The sequence below is a fragment of the Aquarana catesbeiana genome, linkage group LG13 (assembly GCF_042186555.1).
Source record: "Aquarana catesbeiana isolate 2022-GZ linkage group LG13, ASM4218655v1, whole genome shotgun sequence".
In the NCBI taxonomy this organism is placed as follows: Eukaryota; Metazoa; Chordata; class Amphibia; order Anura; family Ranidae; genus Aquarana; species Aquarana catesbeiana.
The window spans coordinates 77067044-77085050 of record NC_133336.1 but is presented as its reverse complement, the minus strand read 5'-3'; the positions used below and the strand labels follow the sequence as shown (position 1 = coordinate 77085050).

The window sequence follows — 18007 nt, the reverse complement described above, 5'->3', positions numbered from 1 at the left end:
TGTAGAAAAATGTAAAATAATGCATTTGGGTGGCAAAAATATGAATGCAATCTATACACTGGGGGGAGAACCTCTGGGGGAATCTAGGATGGAAAAGGACCTGGGGATCCTAGTAGATGATAGGCTCAGCAATGGCAGGCAATGCCAAGCTGCAGCTAACAAAGCAAACAGAATATTGGCATGCATTAAAAGGGGGATCAACTCCAGAGATAAAACGATAATTCTCCCGCTCTACAAGACTCTGGTCCGGCCGCACCTAGAGTATGCGGTCCAGTTCTGGGCACCAGTCCTCAGGAAGGATGTACTGGAAATGGAGCGAGTACAAAGAAGGGCAACAAAGCTAATAAAGGGTCTGGAGGATCTTAGTTATGAGGAAAGGTTGCGAGCACTAAACTTATTCTCTCTGGAGAAGAGACGCTTGAGAGGGGATATGATTTCAATTTACAAATACCGGACTGGTGACCCCACAATAGGGATAAAACTTTTTCGCAGAAGAGAGTTTACCAAGACTCGAGTCCACTCATTAAAATTAGAAGAGAAGAGGTTTAACCTTAAACTACGTAGAGGGTTCTTTACTGTAAGAGCGGCAAGGATGTGGAATTCCCTTCCACAGGCGGTGGTCCCAGCGGGAAGCATTGATAGCTTCAAGAAACTATTAGATAAGCACCTGAATGACCACAACATACAGGGATATACAATGCAATACTGACACATAATCACACACATAGGTTGGACTTGATGGACTTGTGTCTTCTTTCAACCTCACCTACTATGTAACTATGTAATATACCGCAGAGGTAAACATATGCTAAGCCCTCAAGATCTATGAAAATATACCGATCGACTTCTGTACAACCGCCCTGTCAGATTTTTCTTAATCAATCAGTGCCGCTGACTATAGTCTCCCCGCTGTTAAAGAGTGTGGATGAGGATATTGGGTATTTTTTTTCCCTTCAACTCGCTGGTTTGTTAAAAAAATGAATAAAGTATGGGCTGTCTTAGTTTACACAAGGAAATACGTTCCCTAAAATTGTGAAGAATGACATGCTTGTGTAACTCTGGGACTGTGGCAGCTGTTGATAACTTAATCAGCCAATCTGCCAATTCCCAGCTGCAGAATTAGTAAACTGAACTACATCATAACTTGAAACAAATTCAATGAATCGCATGTGCCCAGTTATTAATGTATTCTCATTTTTGCTTTTTGTGGCACAATTCAACATATAAGTGGTTCTGCCTATTCCACTTCTGTCTTGTGTAAATATTCAAACCCTTAGAATTATATCAACTGTTCTTTTTCTGATGGTAGGTTGGAAAGAAACTAATAAAAGAAGATCATTATGCGAAAAATTCCATCCAGAATAAGATGTCTGAAGTCATCGAGAAATGGGAGGAGCTAAAGAAAAAGATGTCTGAGAGAGGGGACAAGCTGAGGCAGGCTGGGCAGCAGGAGCAGCTAATGGAGCTGCTACAGGTCAGTTATTAATTATTGATGATTGAATCTTCTGCTTATGCTGAATCAATATGAGGCACATGCACTACACTATTAACTTAAAGTGTTACTAAACCCACAACAGTAAAATCAGTCTGTATATGCAGCATAGTATGCTTGTTATACTCACTGTGGAACTTAAGGGGTTAATCCTCTGCATTGTGTAAAAAGGCTGTTTTATCCTGTATGCACAGATCCTCCCCCTCCCTGCACTGTCTATCTGGGGAAGGCTAGCTAACACAGGCAGGGTAGCCGATCTGCACATGCTCAGTTGTGTCTTTTATGCTGGAGAGAACATTTACTTTTCTCAGAGCTAGCCAGGTCACATGATATTGACACCACACATGTGGGCGTGTATACATGCTGTAGTGGAAATCTCCTCCTACCTGAACTCTCAGGAGAAACTGTGCAGTTTATCGTGTAACCGTGGTATAAGGTTCATCCAAAAAGGTATATTGTGGCAGTATTTTAATGTAAAAAGAAGATTTATAAGCTGTGGGCACTGGGGGGTAGATTAGATTAGATTTAGATTAGATTTAGTAACACTTTAAAGAGTACACTAGTAACTTAAAGAATACCTAGAAACATTGAAAAATAGCACTTACAGTGCAGTGAAGGTTCTTTTTGATGCTAGAAGGAGGCAGAAGGTGGCATAAACAGCTTCTGACTGCAGAAGGGGTTCATTTTTTGTATGTCAAAGCATCCTAGAACTGGCAGCTCATAGGGCATTGTACTGAAAATCTGAGGTGTTCTCAAGCACCTGGATGTGCCTACACTACCCTGTAAGTGCTTTTTTTTTCCTTTTTATTGGGGTGCCATCAATCTCACAGGTTAGAATCTGTTCCCAATCACTATTGGCCCCCCTTGAGATTGAACACCCTCACGGGTTCAGGATGACAATTGGTTTGTAATTGCATGACCATCTGCACTTCTATGTCAATGGTCAGATTTGGGTAGAAAGGTATGTGTAATGACCTAACACAAGCTGACGCTACCCTGCATTATGTAATCCTCAATCTATAGCGCAAATGATGAGCCAACTGAGATCCCTTCTGTATTGTTGGGTGCATCAGGCAGCCAATTTTGTAGACTATAAACCGATTTATACAAGGGCCAGTCTCAGTTGCTAGTAATGCACCTAACCTCATTCTCAGCAAATGCTTGGGACTGGCTATGGCTTGGTAAGAAGGCCGGTAGAAATTGTATAGTATGCTAACCATGGCTGGACTTATACTTTCTGCTGCCCTGGGTCATCTGTGAACCCCCCCCCCCTTTCAAAGTTGAATGTTCTGGGTTTCCTCTATGTTTTAAAGCCAGCAACAAGCATGTCTGCTCACTGCATGATCTTGTATATTTACCTGAATACCATTTTTGTGTGACAATTGCTCTGCAGAACAATGATTCAGTATGGTTAGGAGTTAATAAACGCCATCTCTAATCTATTCCTGGTATCACTCTAACAAGTTTAGGATCAAATAGTACATTAGGCCCACAGCAATTCCAAATCAATCGATCTATACATAGGCGTGCACACAGGGTGTGCCAGGTGTGCCTGGGCACACCCTAATTACGCAGTGCTGCGCAGATTCCCCCTACTGCTTGCTTGGCTGTTGAGAAAAGGACTGGGGAATCTTTGTGTTCAGTCCCTTTCTCTGTTTAAAAAGTTAGACATCAGGGGTCTGTTTAGACCCCTGTTATTTTACCAAAGCCCCCAATGAGGCTCCTAAAAAAATTGTAAAAAAAAAAAAAATTATAATAAACTATGGTAAAAAAAATAATAAAATAGTAAAAAAGTTATAATGATAAAAATACCGTACACTTCTGTGAATATATAGATATACACACACACACACATGTTTGAGGCGCACACCCTAATGCAATAGGCTGCGCACACCTATGGATCTATATCAAGATCAATATGTTTGCTTTGTTACATGGAAGCAAGCAAAACTAAGTGCAGTTATCATCCCCACAAGAAGGCACAGACAGCAATGAAAACTTTGTCAAAAATGTGAACCCTTGTTTACAGTGCCAAAAACAATTTTTTACTTTATCTGTTTCCCCAGTGGAGAAATATCCTCTAATTTTCTGTTTGGACATAGGGAAAAACTCCCCAATAATGACACAAATGACAATAAAAGACTTACAGAGGCTATAACCCTCCTTGCTTGTTTCCACCATTGAATACATGGTTTTGGCTGGAGTTGGGCTTTATTATACAGTTTTATGACCAAGATCTTGCATGAGCTTACGTGCTTGCTATGCATTGCAACATTCTGTTAAACAATATTTATTTGGAGATATAATACTGCAAAGGCATATGCAGCAATGGAAAATGGATCAAATATTCCCTTCTCCACTGTGAGGATTGAGGTTCAGCTACTAAATCTTTTTTTAAACACGAGCACAAGGAGACCGCAGATCGATATCCAAGTGCTATCCAGTTCAGCAGCTTGATGCTTTATAGATGGTGAACTTTACCTGACACCCATGGCTTACTTACTCTGATCTTGGCAGTCAGTGATATTTATTATGAGGATATCCTATAAAATATTGCACTTTATTTCACTCATTGAGCCACAAAAGAAAATAGAGCTATGCATCTGTCACTGGCGATATAAATGGGGAATTTATTGCACTGCTATAAACAAGTAACAGAGGTTTGCAATAATGTAGCTAATTACATATACAACACCTCCTTATGTTCCAACCTAGGATGCCAAAATAAAGATTGAGAAGATAGAGAAGGTTCTGCAAACCCCAGAGTCAGTCCATGATCTGAGAAGCAGCCGAGACCTTCTCAAAGAACACCGTCAGCTGGAAAATGAGAGCAAGGAGTTGGCTGACAAAATGAACTCAATCGTCTCCCGAGCTCAGAAGATGGCCACCAACCATTTCAACTCAAAAGGGATCATGGATGAAACTATGAAGTATCTGCAAAGGTAACTGTTACTACAGGGCAGCAGCACTTAAAATAAAAATTAATATTGAAAATCTAATGTAATGTAAATTGTATTACCTGACAAAAGATTTAAAAATCTGTTTAGCTTGCCTTGTAATATATACCCCTCTACCACACTGTACAGTCAAAAATGGTAAACGCCCATATTTATTAAATAAAAGAGATCTCTTCACCACAAGGGTAGACCCCTTTTTAAATTAACAGGTGGAAGAGATATCTGAAGCCTTACGCTTTAGCTGTGATGGCTTGTTACATGCATCTAAACTACTGTCTCACATGGGTCTCATGTAAATACAAATGCAGAGCACTATGGTTACAGTGCTGCAACACCCGTTCCCTGTTAGAGAGCATCTGACTTGCCTAACTTTTGAGGAATGTTGTCTGTTTGAATACACCTTAGATACCACCTTCAGGGATCCCATGAGAGGCTAAAGTGACCTTCTGCCTTGATGCAGGAGCTCCAGAGAGAGGACAACTGAGCCTCACCTTTCTCCTTCGACCTTCTACTTCATCAGGGGCCAAAAAGGATTCAGTAAACTCTATCAGGGATTAACCAGGAAGCCATGTGTTGACAAATTAGTCATGCTAGATTGACTTATCCATTCTCTATATATCTAAATCTAATGTTTTTTTTTTTTTACATGTGGTTTTCATAGAGGATTACCAATGTAGACATCTAAAAGCCCTGAAACTGCTGCTGGGAGCCAATATTCTAGATGGGATTTATTATTTATTTCCCAAGAAAATAGGAAAATTCTAACATGAAAATACTATAGAGCATATAACAAAAGGACATCAAAGATACTTATCACAAGGCTGTCCTCGTCTCATCAGCTGGGCTCAAGATGGTAACAGAGAGAGCCATCAGGCACGAGCCAAGAGCGGAAAAGGGACGATTTCCCTTCTGTGTGCACTTTTTACACATTCATTCAGACCCACTTATAACCACACCCCACTAGCCTACTGTCCAATGAGATATTGCCAAGAGGTAGTCCTTTTAATATATTATATTTCTGTCCGTCCTGCTGTATTGGTCTCTAGGGGCAGCATTTTCCATGTATCATGTCTATGTGCCCTGAGGCAATCTTCAGTGCCTATTGATTCTTTGATCTTTGTAACCCACCTTCATCAATCATCCTGGCAGCCATGGCCCTCTTTAAAGCTTGCTTGCAGAGCGTTATCACATCAGTCAATCAGGAGCCAAGCTTTTGTTCCTTGATAGAGGCCTGACTTCTGTTCAGATGAAGATTCTGATATGCTATGATGCTTTGACGTGCAACTTGTTACATTCCAGACAGCCCCCAAGAATGCGGAGGCTTGGTATAGCCATAGTTCATATTTCAAACACCTCTTGTATTATGAAATAAAACATATTGGGGGTTATTTACTAAAGGTAAATCCACTTTGCACTACAAGTGCAAACTACAAGCGCAAAGTGCACTTGAAATTGCACTGAAAGTGCACTTGGAAGTGCAGTCGCTGTAGATCCGAGGAGGACATGCAAGGAACATTAAAAAACAGCATTTTAGCTTGCACATGATTGGATGATAAAATCAGCAGAGCTTCCCCTCATTTCAGATCTACCCCTTAGATTTACAGCGACTGCACTTCCAAGTGCAATTTCAGTGCAATGTCAAGTGCACTTTACACTTGTAGTTTGCACTTGTAGTGCAAAGTGGATTTGCCTTTCATAAATAACCCCCATTGCCTTCCAACCAGATGTCAACAGCCCCATCAGTCTAAAAGCTGTCACTCAAGTGACCAACTATAATATTCCCCTTTGCTTCTCCCCCAGCTGCTACATAAAAGATTATGTAGGGAGGTTGAGGGCAGAGTAGCTGGGCAAGCACATACTGTAATTAGACTCTCCCAGAACAAGAGAGGGCTATGAAGTGCAAAGAGGGAGGGGGATGTGCTAAGGAGTCTTCTGTAGAAATCAAGCTAGCGAGCTCGGAGGCACATTGCACATCAATACAAAATCATTTATAGAAAGGAAAATGCTGTAAGCATTTAAAATACTTGATTGTTCTATGTCTTATTTGCATTTCTTCGTTATGGATAAAGAAAGAGAGGGTTATGACCTCTATCAGTTTTTTTTTTTGCTATGTTTTTTTATTGGAGACTGAGATCTCCCTTCACTTCTTTTCCCATAGCCGAAACAAGAATTGAGAGGAAAACTCTCAAAGTGAAGGACTCCCTGGTTGTTAGAGTCACCAGAACTAGTGGTCCCATTGGAAGATTTCCCATCTATTCCTGCTCTGATGACAGTCCAACATTTGGGATTTTCCTTCACTTTCACTCTTGGTGATAACAGCAAACGGCACAATTAGAGAGGGTGACTCTTCCTTACGGGGGCAGAGAGAGCAATAAAAAAAATCACAGGTGTCCTAATCCCTTTTTGACTCTGTCCAGAAAATCTTTGATTATTCTTTCTTTAAGCATTGCAAACCAAATTGCTGATTCTGGAGCTGCGATTTAGGTTTGTTATCCTTTGGCATACTGCAGATTTCGGTAAATGACTTTGTGTGTGCCTTCTAAAAAATGCATGTTGATTTACATTTTCAGGTTTGAGTCTCTCCAGGAGCCACTGGCCAAGAGAAGGGAATTTCTGCAAGCTAAAGTGAATCAATATGAGTTTTATCATTACTTTGATCTTGAAATGACATGGATTGCTGAAAAGATGCCTGTTGCCAGCTCTACTAATGTTGGCAAGTCCTTGGATGCAGCTCAAAGCTTGCTTCAGAAACATAAGGTATAAATACATGTATATGCCTTTTAGACTGGACCCACTGAGAGTTATTCTACATCGTTTCTTTGTCTGCTTTGTATTTTTGTTCTATGTCTCGATCAATGCCTACATTGGAAATGTATTTTGCTCTTGATTAGAACCTTTCCACTGTGCTGGAAGATGTCTGAGATCAATGCTGCAGGTTTTTATGACTTAAATGCATGCATGCATGCTTGCTTTATCTACAAAGGGCCTGGGTATCCAAAAATCCTGAGTGCTCTGATATGCAAATATTGACTACAACCATGCTTGATACAGTTACTTTTTTTAGAGACGTACAAAATAAGTTTTCTTTTTATATTTTGCCCAGACATGTAAATTTAATAAAGAAACAAAGTCTTCTGTGTGCATGGTCTGTAGTATATTACATGGAAATATTTTTTACCAGACCATATTGAAGCAAAAACAGCTTTTCATTAGGAACATGTTACCTATGGTACTGTCCGATAGCTGTATTACATAACATGGTTACAATTAAGTTATCTTGCCAAAGAAATAACAAGAGCGAAACATTCCTTAGAGTTGTCTAGAGCCAATATTCTCTCTTAGGGGGCTCCAGGAGCATAAATCCCAGGGCTGAGGAAGGAGACTCTTTCCTTTAGTGGTTACTGCTCTAAAAGACAGACTGTTTGTTACTGTCCCATTTACCTTGGCAGATCACAGGAATGCATTCCCTATTTCCACTTCTTTTTCCATAAACAGTGCAATAAAAGGCAAATGAGCAGCAATAAAAGTCAATGTCATGGCGTGACCAAAAATATTGTGTATTTCCTGTTTAATACAGGTCTCTTCAATATAGCATCCCCATTTTAATGCAGTGATTTCTTTTGTCCTAGTAGAAAAATATATATCATAAACTTTTAGAGGGTGGCTATGGTTACCTAAAGGCCAACTGGAATTTAATTTTTAATCAGCTAATTACATTCAAGGTATATCAATAAAAAGGGTGTGGAATTTGTTTAGAAAACAGCCACATCCTGAGTCCAAAAGTCTGCCTCCTGCCAGCATACATTAAAGTGGTAGTACAGTATATACTTTTTTTAACAAATGGGTTCCCTGGCAGCTTTAAGCCATAATGTACTAGTATGCACTGCATATTAGTACATTATGACAGACTTACCTACAAACACAGCCCTCCAAGGCTGCGCTCCCACCACTCTCTTTGGCCACTTGATTGGCTGTGCGGGGGCTACGTCACTCCCACGCATGCACACAGGAGTCACATTGCAGCGGCACACAGAGCGGGCCTTAAATGTGGTCTGAGCTGTGCATGTGCGGCTTAAATCACATTACTCGCTGAAAGGCAGGAGGAAGATTTATGAGAGTTATAAAAACCCTGCTTGTCAGCGAGTTTTGCCATAACTGATTTTACTACCGCTTTAAGGAAGATAAACAATTATAGAAATACCCCTGTGCAACCAAAAAATACCTTATACCAAAAAAAAACAAAAGCAGCTGACAAGGCCTATTCTGACCTAATTGTTTACATGTACAAATCAGTATTTTTTTGATAGAATGTTACTTAGAACCCCCAAACATTATATATATATATATACACAGCTGTGCTCATAAGTTTACATACCCTGGCAGAATTTATGATTTCTTGGCTATTTTTCAGAGAATATGAATGATAACACAAAAACTTTTCTTTCACTCATGGTTAGAGTTTGGCTGAAACCATTTATTATCAATCAACTGTGTTTACTCATAAATCATAATCACAACAGAAATTACCCAAATGACCCTAATCAAAAGTTTATATACCCCATTTCTTAATACCGTGTATTGCCCTCCTTAAGATCAATGACAGCTTGAAGTCTTTTGTGGTATTTGTGGATGAGGCTCTTTATCTTCTCAGATGGTAAAGCTGCCTATTCCTCTTGGCAAAAAGCCTCCAGTTCCTGTAAATTCTTGGGCTGTCTTGCATGAACTGCACGTTTGAGATCTCCCCAGAGTGGCTCAATGATATTGAGGTCAGGAGACTGAGATGGCCACTCCAGAACCTTCACTTTATTATGCTGTAGCCAATGATAGGTCGACTTGACCTTGTGTTTTGTATCATTGTCATGTTGGAATATTCAAGTATGTCCCATGCGCAGCTTCCTGGCTGATGAATGCAAATGTTCCCCCAATATTTTTTGATAACATGCATTCATCTTGCCATCAATTTTGACAAGATTTCCAGTACCTTTGTAGCTCAAACATCCCCAAAACATCAGCGATCCACTGCCATGTATCACAGTAGGAATGGTGTACCTTTCATCAAAGGCCTTGTTGAATTCTCTCCAAATGTAGTGTTTATGGTTGTGGCCAAAAAGCTCAATTTTGGTCTCATCACTCCAAATGACTTTGTGCCAGAAGGTTTGAGGCTTGTCTCTCTGCTGTTTGGCGTATTGTAAGCGGGATACTTTGCGGCATTTGCATAGTAATGGCTTTCTTCTGGCGACTCGACCATGCAGCCCATCTTTCTTCAAGTGCCTCCTTATTGTGCATCTTGAAACAGCCAAACCACATGTTTTCAGAGAGTCCTGTATTTCACCTGAAGTTATTTGTGGGTTTTTCTTTGCATCCTGAACAATGGCTGAAATTTTAGTTGGTCTACCTGACCGTGGTTTGGTTTCAACAGAACCCCTCATTTTCCACTTTTTGATCAGAGTTTGAACACTGCTGATTGGCATTCTCAATTCCTTGAATATCTTTTTATATCCCTTTCCTGTTTTATACAGTTCAACTACCTTTTCCCGCAGATGCTTTGACAATTCTTTTGCTTTCCCCATGATTTAGAATCCAGAATACACACTAATTACAAGCAAACAGATCACAGGTGAGGATGGTTACCTTTAATGGCCATTCAAACCCCTTTGTGTCAATTTGCGAGCATGTTATCAGGCCAAAATCACCAGGGTATGTAAACTTTTGATCAGGGTCATTTGGGTAGCTTCTGTTGTGATTATGATTTAAAAAGAGTAAACATAGTTGATTGGTAATAAATTGCTTCAGCCAAACACTAGCCATGAGTTAAAGAAAAGTTTTTGTGTTACCATTCATATTCTCTGAAAAATGGCCAAGAAATCATAAATTCTGCCAGGGTTATATATTCTGTTTAAATTCTGTAAACTTATGAGCACAACTGTATATAATAAAGGCCCTAGAGAATAAAATGGTGGTCATTGCACTGTATTTGCGTAGCAGTTTTTCAAACGCAATTTTTTGGGAAAAATGAAATTTAATGCAAAAAAACACTATATAGCACAATTTTTTGGTAAAATATAAAAGATGATGTTACATCAAGTAAAATAGATACCTAACATGCAGGGCTACTGATAAAGCAGTACAGCCAGCCTTCCTGTACTGGGCCCAAGCCCCATCAGTTCAAAAGGGGGGTCCTTGCACCTGCTGAGCAGAAGGACCAGCTGTACTGCCTTACTGCAGACAGACACCAATCCTCTTCTGCCTCCCCCTGCAGCGCTGCCGGCTTCTCCTCCACTCCCTCCATCCAGCTGTGCTGCAGTGGCTCAGTTCTAGCATTCCCTCATCCCCTGCTTTCCGGGCCCCCCTGTGCGCCCCTTTTCCCTGCAGTGTCGCCGGTTCCTTCCTCTCCACCTAGCACACAAGGGGATGTTTCAGCATGCAGAGCAGGGGAAGGAGCCAGTAAATATGTCATATAATAATGATTTTAGTGTATTTGTAGCAAAAATATAATTTCATATTTTCTGGGGGTGTGGAAGGGGGCGCAGGGCCCTGTCAGGAAGGCAGTATGGGGCCCCATGATTTCTAACAGCAGCCCTGCTAACATGTCACACTTTAGAATTGTGCACACTCATGGAATGGTGACAAACTATGATACAAAAAACAAAAATAAAAAAAACCCCCAAAAAACAAAAAAAAACAAAAACAAAAAAAAAAAAAATACTGCGCTACCTATAGAAAATATCCCCCCAAAAAGCAGCAGTTAAACAGTGAGATGTGCACTAAAATAACTAATAAAAAGGAAAAAACCGCGCTAGCGCAGTTATTTCCTTTTTATTAGACAAACTATGATACTTTAAAAGCTCCATAGGCAACGCTTTAATCATTTTTACAGGTTACCTGTTTAGAGTTACAGAGGAGGTCTAGCACTAGAATTATTTCTACTGCTATAACATTTGCAGTGATACCTCATATTTGTGGTGAGCTTCCACTCTTCTAGACCATAGAGGTGATCAGCGATGATCCAGTATCCAGTCACCTGTATTGTAAGCCGGCACAGCCGCTGGATCGGATGCTGGGCTCCCCACTGGGAGAGCCCGGAGAGGCATCGAAGGGTGATGGAAGGGGGACCCCCTTCTGTCATCTGTAAAAGCAATCCAGAGGCTAATTAGCCACTGGGATTGCTTTTACTTTGTAGCACTTTTCCAATTCCAAAAAAAACAATATTGGGGTTATGGCTGACAGCTGCAGCCATAACCCTGGTATAACCACTTTCAGTCAATCACATACATGTACGTGACTTGGCAGCAAGTGGTTAATGATATGTATTCAAAACTCCAGTACTGTACATCTGTCACACCACACTTCCCACCTGCTCTACCTCAGTGCAAGCAGTGCTCTCATCTTAACCTTTGACCCACATCACAAAGGTCATAGAGGGCATATGAAGATCTCCTAGGGTGTGCCCAGATGTCGGCTGCCAGTCTCTCCTCCTAATCTCCTCACAACATACAATGGGTGTATTCACTTTTAAGGGGTCGGGGTCCCGCTTGCATGCTAGGACAGAAATAGATTTCTAAAACAACTGTAGACTCATGAGTATGACCCTTTGAGTTGGTAGCTTGACACCATTAAATTTCAGCATCATCTACATATATTAGCATTATAAATTGTCAGCTTAGTTATTTTTTCTCCTTGTGAGCTTCACCAGTCTATCATTTTAGGCTTTCCTAAGATGCCATTTAAAGCCAATTGCACCCTAAAATCATTTAATCTCCTTGTTTACCAAGGTACAATTATAAACATCTTGGGATTAAAGGGTTAAAGGAAGTTCACAGCTGCTTATTAAAGCCAGGGATTAGCTTTCAGGTAAAAGTGATTCTGGCGGCTCTTAAAGTGCATTAAAAAAAATAAAAAAATTTGTGTGTAGTGCGTATATGAAATTGACTGCCGCACCAAAAAGAGGAGGGAAACATTAGGGGTCTAATAGACCTCATAGACCCCTGATGTCACCATAAGGAGGAGCTGTCACCTGAATGAATGAATGAATGAATGAATGAATGATTTGTAAAGCGCTGCAATTGCGAACTGAATCGCCTCAAGGCGCTAGATGTATTCTCTGTAGCCAGCTTCTAGAAAAGGAAGGTCTTTAGTTTTTTCCTGAAGGCCTGGTGGTTTTCTTTCATGCGGAGGTTGGTTGGGAGAGCATTCCATAGTCGAGGTCCTTGGACTGCAAATCTACGTTCTCCCTTTGCTTTGTAGCGGTATTTGGGAATGATGAGGAGGTTTTGGTTAGCTGATCGAAGACTGCAATTCGGTGTGTAGTGTTTTATTTTTTCCCGGAGATATTGCGGAGCGTTTCCTTGTATGCATTTATGGGTGAGGCAGAGGGTCTTGAATATGATCCGATTCTTCACAGTTAGCCAATGTAGGCTTTTTAGGGATGGGGAGATGGATTCCCAGGGCTTTTTTCCTGTTAACAGTCTTGCCGCCGTATTTTGGATGAGTTGCAAGCGCGCAAGCTGATATTGGGGTAGACCTACGTAGAGGGAATTTGCGTAGTCGAGTCGGGAATTGATGATTGTTCCCACAACTGCCGCTTTGTTCTCTTCTGGGATGAAGGGGATGAGTCTGCGAAGCAGGCGGAGGAGGTGGTGGGATCCGCTCACCACCGATCCTATTTGTGCATCCATTGTCATTGCCATTGTCACCTGCCCATGCTAACACATTGGGGTTTGTTAGCCCCCTTGTGATAGCAACAAAAGTTAAATGAAGAAAATACTATGAGGTGTCAATGCAAAAGACAGAGAGAGCAATAATTTTATTTCAATATTTTTATTACGATTTTATGAAGAAAGGAAGAGTATACAACTCTTTCACAAACAACAGTATCAAAATACAGAAAAGATAAGGTCCCACAGCACAGATAGCTGGTAGCAATATATCAATGGCAGGCATAACCAACAAAATAGTGTATCATAATATCAACTTGTACTGATAATTAATCATGAAAACTTGTCTGTCACACAGAGATAAACCACCCTATCAGGACGCTCGGAAAACCCACGCAGGGGACATAGAAAAACATAATAGCTCAGCATTTACATAACCCACCGGCCAGCAGACGTCAGTCACAATCACAAACGCTTCCAAGTACTCCATATCAGATAGCAAATATGGAAACCACAGAAGTCTAAAGTAGAAAAGGAAAAAGAAGAGAGAAAAGAAAGAAGAAAAAAAAGGGTGGGAAAGGTTGGGAAAGGCAAGGGAAAGCTGCCAAAGAGGTCTGTCAGAGAACCCACTGCCCCGATCCGCACTCTTCAAGTGTCAGAAGGTTGGAGGTATTTAAGCCAAGGGTCCCAAACATGATCAAACCTAGCAGATCTGTCTTTAAGTATGCTGACCAGCTTTTGGTGTAACATGATCCAGGTCAACTTACTTTTCATTACCGCCAAGTCTACTACCGGTTTCCTCTAGGCAGACGCTATAGCGACTTTTGCCACAAGAAACATAAAGTAGATGAGAATGTGGGTATGTTTGGGGATTTCAGCAACCAGCTCATTGATAAGGTCCACTCTCGGATTCTTTATAATTGTTTACATGTGTCACAGAATAGATCAGCGTATGACCTCCCAGAACCGACGAACCTTCGACATGTCCACCAGGTATGAAACATCATGCCCGGCTGACCACAGCCCCTGAAACACAAGGAGGAGGTGCCTGGATGCATTTTAGAAACACGATCTGGAACCATGTACCATCGAGACAAGACCTTGTAGCTCACTGCCACCAGATCCATATTCATAATGCTTTTATATGTCCGTGTGGACCAGGAGAACCAATCAGATAATTTGATTTCCTCCCCCAAATTTCATTCCCCTGCCAACATATAGGATCATTTTCCAGTTGGATAAACAAATAATTAGTAGAACATTGAGATGCTTCCTCTCTGAGTCTCACCATGAAAACATCTAGACTCATAGGCTGTACGTATCCTAATATCATCCATAGCCTTCTGCACCGAGTGCAGAAAATGCAAAATCTGTTGAAGTCGGAAGTTCTCAAACGGGGGCATCTTCAACTGCTGCACAAAATAAGACAGAGGGCGGATTACCTTATGGTTATTAAAGTGACCTATTCTAAACAGACCCCTATTGACCCACCGCTGAAAGTCTTGTAGGCATAAATCTAGTGTAAAAGCAGGGGTAAGAATCAATGTGTTACTGGAGCTACCGGGGTATGCAGGGACCGCAGCGTTGTGACTTTACATGAGAGATCTTATACCTGCAAGGAGTGAGAGAATGATGGACATAAGATCGGTGGTTGCTTCTTGAATGAGATCCACATTAAGAAATCAACGGGAAAAGGACCACAGGCCTGTGCTTCCAATTTTACCCATTTTCATCGATAAGAAGAGAGCAATAATTCTAAGGCCATAATTCATGGCTAACTCGAAACCAGGGGTAGGCAAACTTTTGAGTGTTGCGAAAAAAAAATGTTTTCAAAGAAATTGAGCATGCCAATTTTATAACAAAAAAAATTCTACTTCACACTCTCAATCACGAAAAGGATTTTTTATAAAGTAAATGCTGTAAACTACTTTAGTAGTGATACATTATCATCCTGCACTCTCATGCCTCAGATCAGCCCTAATTCCTGCAACTCCACACCTCAGATGAGCCCCTACATCTGTACATCTGCCCCACCACTGTACCACCCTACTATTCTGCCCCACCTCTGTACCCCCCTGCTCATCTGTCTTACCTATGTACCCCCTGCTCATCTGCCCCACCACTGTACTACCCTGTTCATCTGCCCCCCCGGAACCCCCATGCTCATCTGCCCCACCTATGTACCCCCTGGTCATCTGTCCCACCACTGTAACCCTCTGTACATCTGCCCACCACTGTAACTCCCTGCTCATCTGCCCCACCAATGTTCCCCCTTTCTCATCTGCCCCACCACTGTACCTCCATGCACATCTGCTCCACCACTGAACCATCTTCTCATCTGTCCTAACACTGAACGTATCTGCTCATCTGCCCCACCACTGTAACCCCCTTTCTCATCTGCCCCATGACTGTACCTTCTGAACATCTGCCCCACCACTGTTCCCCCTGCTCTTCTACCCCACCACTGTAACCCCCTGCTCATGTGTTCCACTGATGTACCTCCTTTCTCCGCTGCACCCCTCTTCACATCTGCCCTACCTCTGTACCCCCTGCTTCTCTGCCCCACTGCTGTAACCCCCTACTCATCTGTCCCACCAATGTACCTCCTTTCTCCTCTGCCCCCAACACTGAACCCGCCTGCTCATCTGTCCCACCACTGTAACCCCCTGCTCATCTGCCCCCCACTGTACCCCCCTGCTCTTCTGTCCCACCACTGTAACCCCCCCGCTAATCTGCTTTATCAATGTACCCCTTTTCTCATCTGCCCCACCACTGTACCTCCCTGCACATCTGCTCCACCGCCATATCCCCATGCTCTTCTGTCTCACTACTGAATCACCTTCTCATCTGTCCTAACACTGAACCCATCTGCTCATCTGCTGCACCACTGTAACCAGCTTTCTCATCTGCCCCACCAATGTGCCTCCTTCACATCTGTCTCACCTCTGTACCCCCCTGCTCTCCTGCCCCACCTCTGTTCCCCCTTCTCTCCTGCCCCACCACTGTTCCCCCTGCTCTCCTGCCCCACCACTGTAACCCCCTGCTCATCTGCCCCACCAATGCACCTCCTTTCACATCTGCCCCACTGCTCTACCCCTTGTTCATCTGGCCCAACACTGAACCCCCCTGCTCATCTGACCCAACACTGAACCCCCCCGCTCATCTGGGCCAACACTAAACCCATCTGCTCACCTAGTCCAACACTGAACCCCCCTGCTCATCTGGCCCATCATTTTACCCCCTGCTTATCTGGCCCATCATTATACTCCCCTGCTCTTCTATCCCACTGCTGAATCCCCTTCTCATTTCTTCCACCACTGTACTACCCTGCACATCTTCCCCACCGCAGTACCCTCCTGCTCTTCTGTTCCACCTCTGAACTCCTCCTGCTCATTTTCCCCACCACTGTACCCTCCTGCTCATCTGCTCCACCGCTGTAACCTCTTCTCATCTACAGTATGATATGCGTGATATGCAGGGTGGTGAAAAGAAGCAGAGATAAGACACATCTACCTGTCCTGGCACACTCATCCTGCTGATCCACCTCTTGCATCCAGCCCATGTGCTTGTATGTGACGTATGTGATGTATGTGATGTATGTGATGTCATATACAAGAATATAGAATGGATGCGCAATGATGAGCTTGGTTGAGGGACATTTTCTAAAAGCAATGGGCCTGTGTGCAGGATCATAAGTTGGGCCCCCGCAGATGAGAAAATGTGGTTGGGTGTGATTTTCATTGCGCTGAATACTGGCTGTGGCTTAAAGGGACACAGAGTGCAGGGGTTCAGTAGTAAGTGACGGAAGGTTCAGGAAAAGGTTCAACAAAGTTCCTAGAAGCTCAGCAGTAATTCCACAAACTGTCACCTGATTGTGGTTTTCTCAATCACAGTGAAAGCCTACTTTCTGAGATTGGTAGTGGCAACCAAGCAAGTCATCTTCCTCCAGATGGTGGACGGGGCTAGCAGGACTGTAATTGGCTTTAGCAGTGGCCAAGACATTCCTCCTCCTCCTCCTGGAAACAGGGACCCCCCCCCAGCAGAACTTCACCCAATCTCTTCCCCATCACAAAAGCTGACAATCGCAGCTACAGCAAAGTTAGAGAAACAAACAATGTTTCCCATTATTTACAATGTGTGGGGGCACAGTGCCTCCCCCTCAGTTGCGGCATGGGAAAATCTGAAATTGGAATTCATTTGTGTCTCACTGACACTTCCCTGCGCTGCTCTGCTGATGGGGAGGGAGTCGAGTGCTTGCGGCACCAGTGTCGGGGGTTGCCTACTCCTGCTCTAAACCGATAACTTGTAAACGTTTTTTAAAGTGTTGACTATGGGGTGAATTTCGGGTACTATTGTTTTTCTTGATTTGATGGGCGCATGCAACCTTAATCCTTGACATGTTTAGTATCTATCTACTTGACACAACCCCATTTTTATATGTTATAAAAAAAGTAGGTATAAAATTGGGTTTATTTGTACTAAAATTAATTTTACTTCAATTTTTTCTGAAAATCTACTTTTGATAAACAGCTGTGCAAATTTATGCAATATAAAAAGTTGCAACTGCCTCTATTTTATTCTGCAAGGTCTCTGCTATCAGAAAATCTTTAATTATTTGGGGGTTTAAAGTAGTTTCTAGAAAAAATATGTAGATTTTAACATGTGCATGAAAAATTTAAAAAATTGCCCTGGCAGATTAGTAGTTTATTTCACCTTCTTTATTGATGCAATGCATTAAGTCAAAATAATGAAATTTCATTGTACTTCCATTGCTATGTATGCATAGTAGTCTTCTGTTTTTTTGGGGTTTTTTTTGAGAATAAGAATTGTATTAAATACATAATAGTCTTCTTCATTCTGATGCTCTTGCTCTAACCCATATTGCTATATGAACATAATCAAAC

General features: G+C 42.0%; 1 protein-coding gene across 1 annotated transcript in view; it reads left to right on the top strand.

Annotated features, from left to right (window-relative positions):
- Window positions 1–18007, top strand: part of SPTBN5 (spectrin beta, non-erythrocytic 5) — a 367667-nt gene that overhangs the window by 96344 nt on the left and 253316 nt on the right. The window contains exons 22-24 of the mRNA XM_073608935.1: window positions 1310–1474; window positions 4208–4434; window positions 7020–7206. Coding sequence (XP_073465036.1) covers window positions 1310–1474; window positions 4208–4434; window positions 7020–7206 — 579 coding nt within the window. The remainder of the gene's footprint in view (window positions 1–1309; window positions 1475–4207; window positions 4435–7019; window positions 7207–18007) is intronic.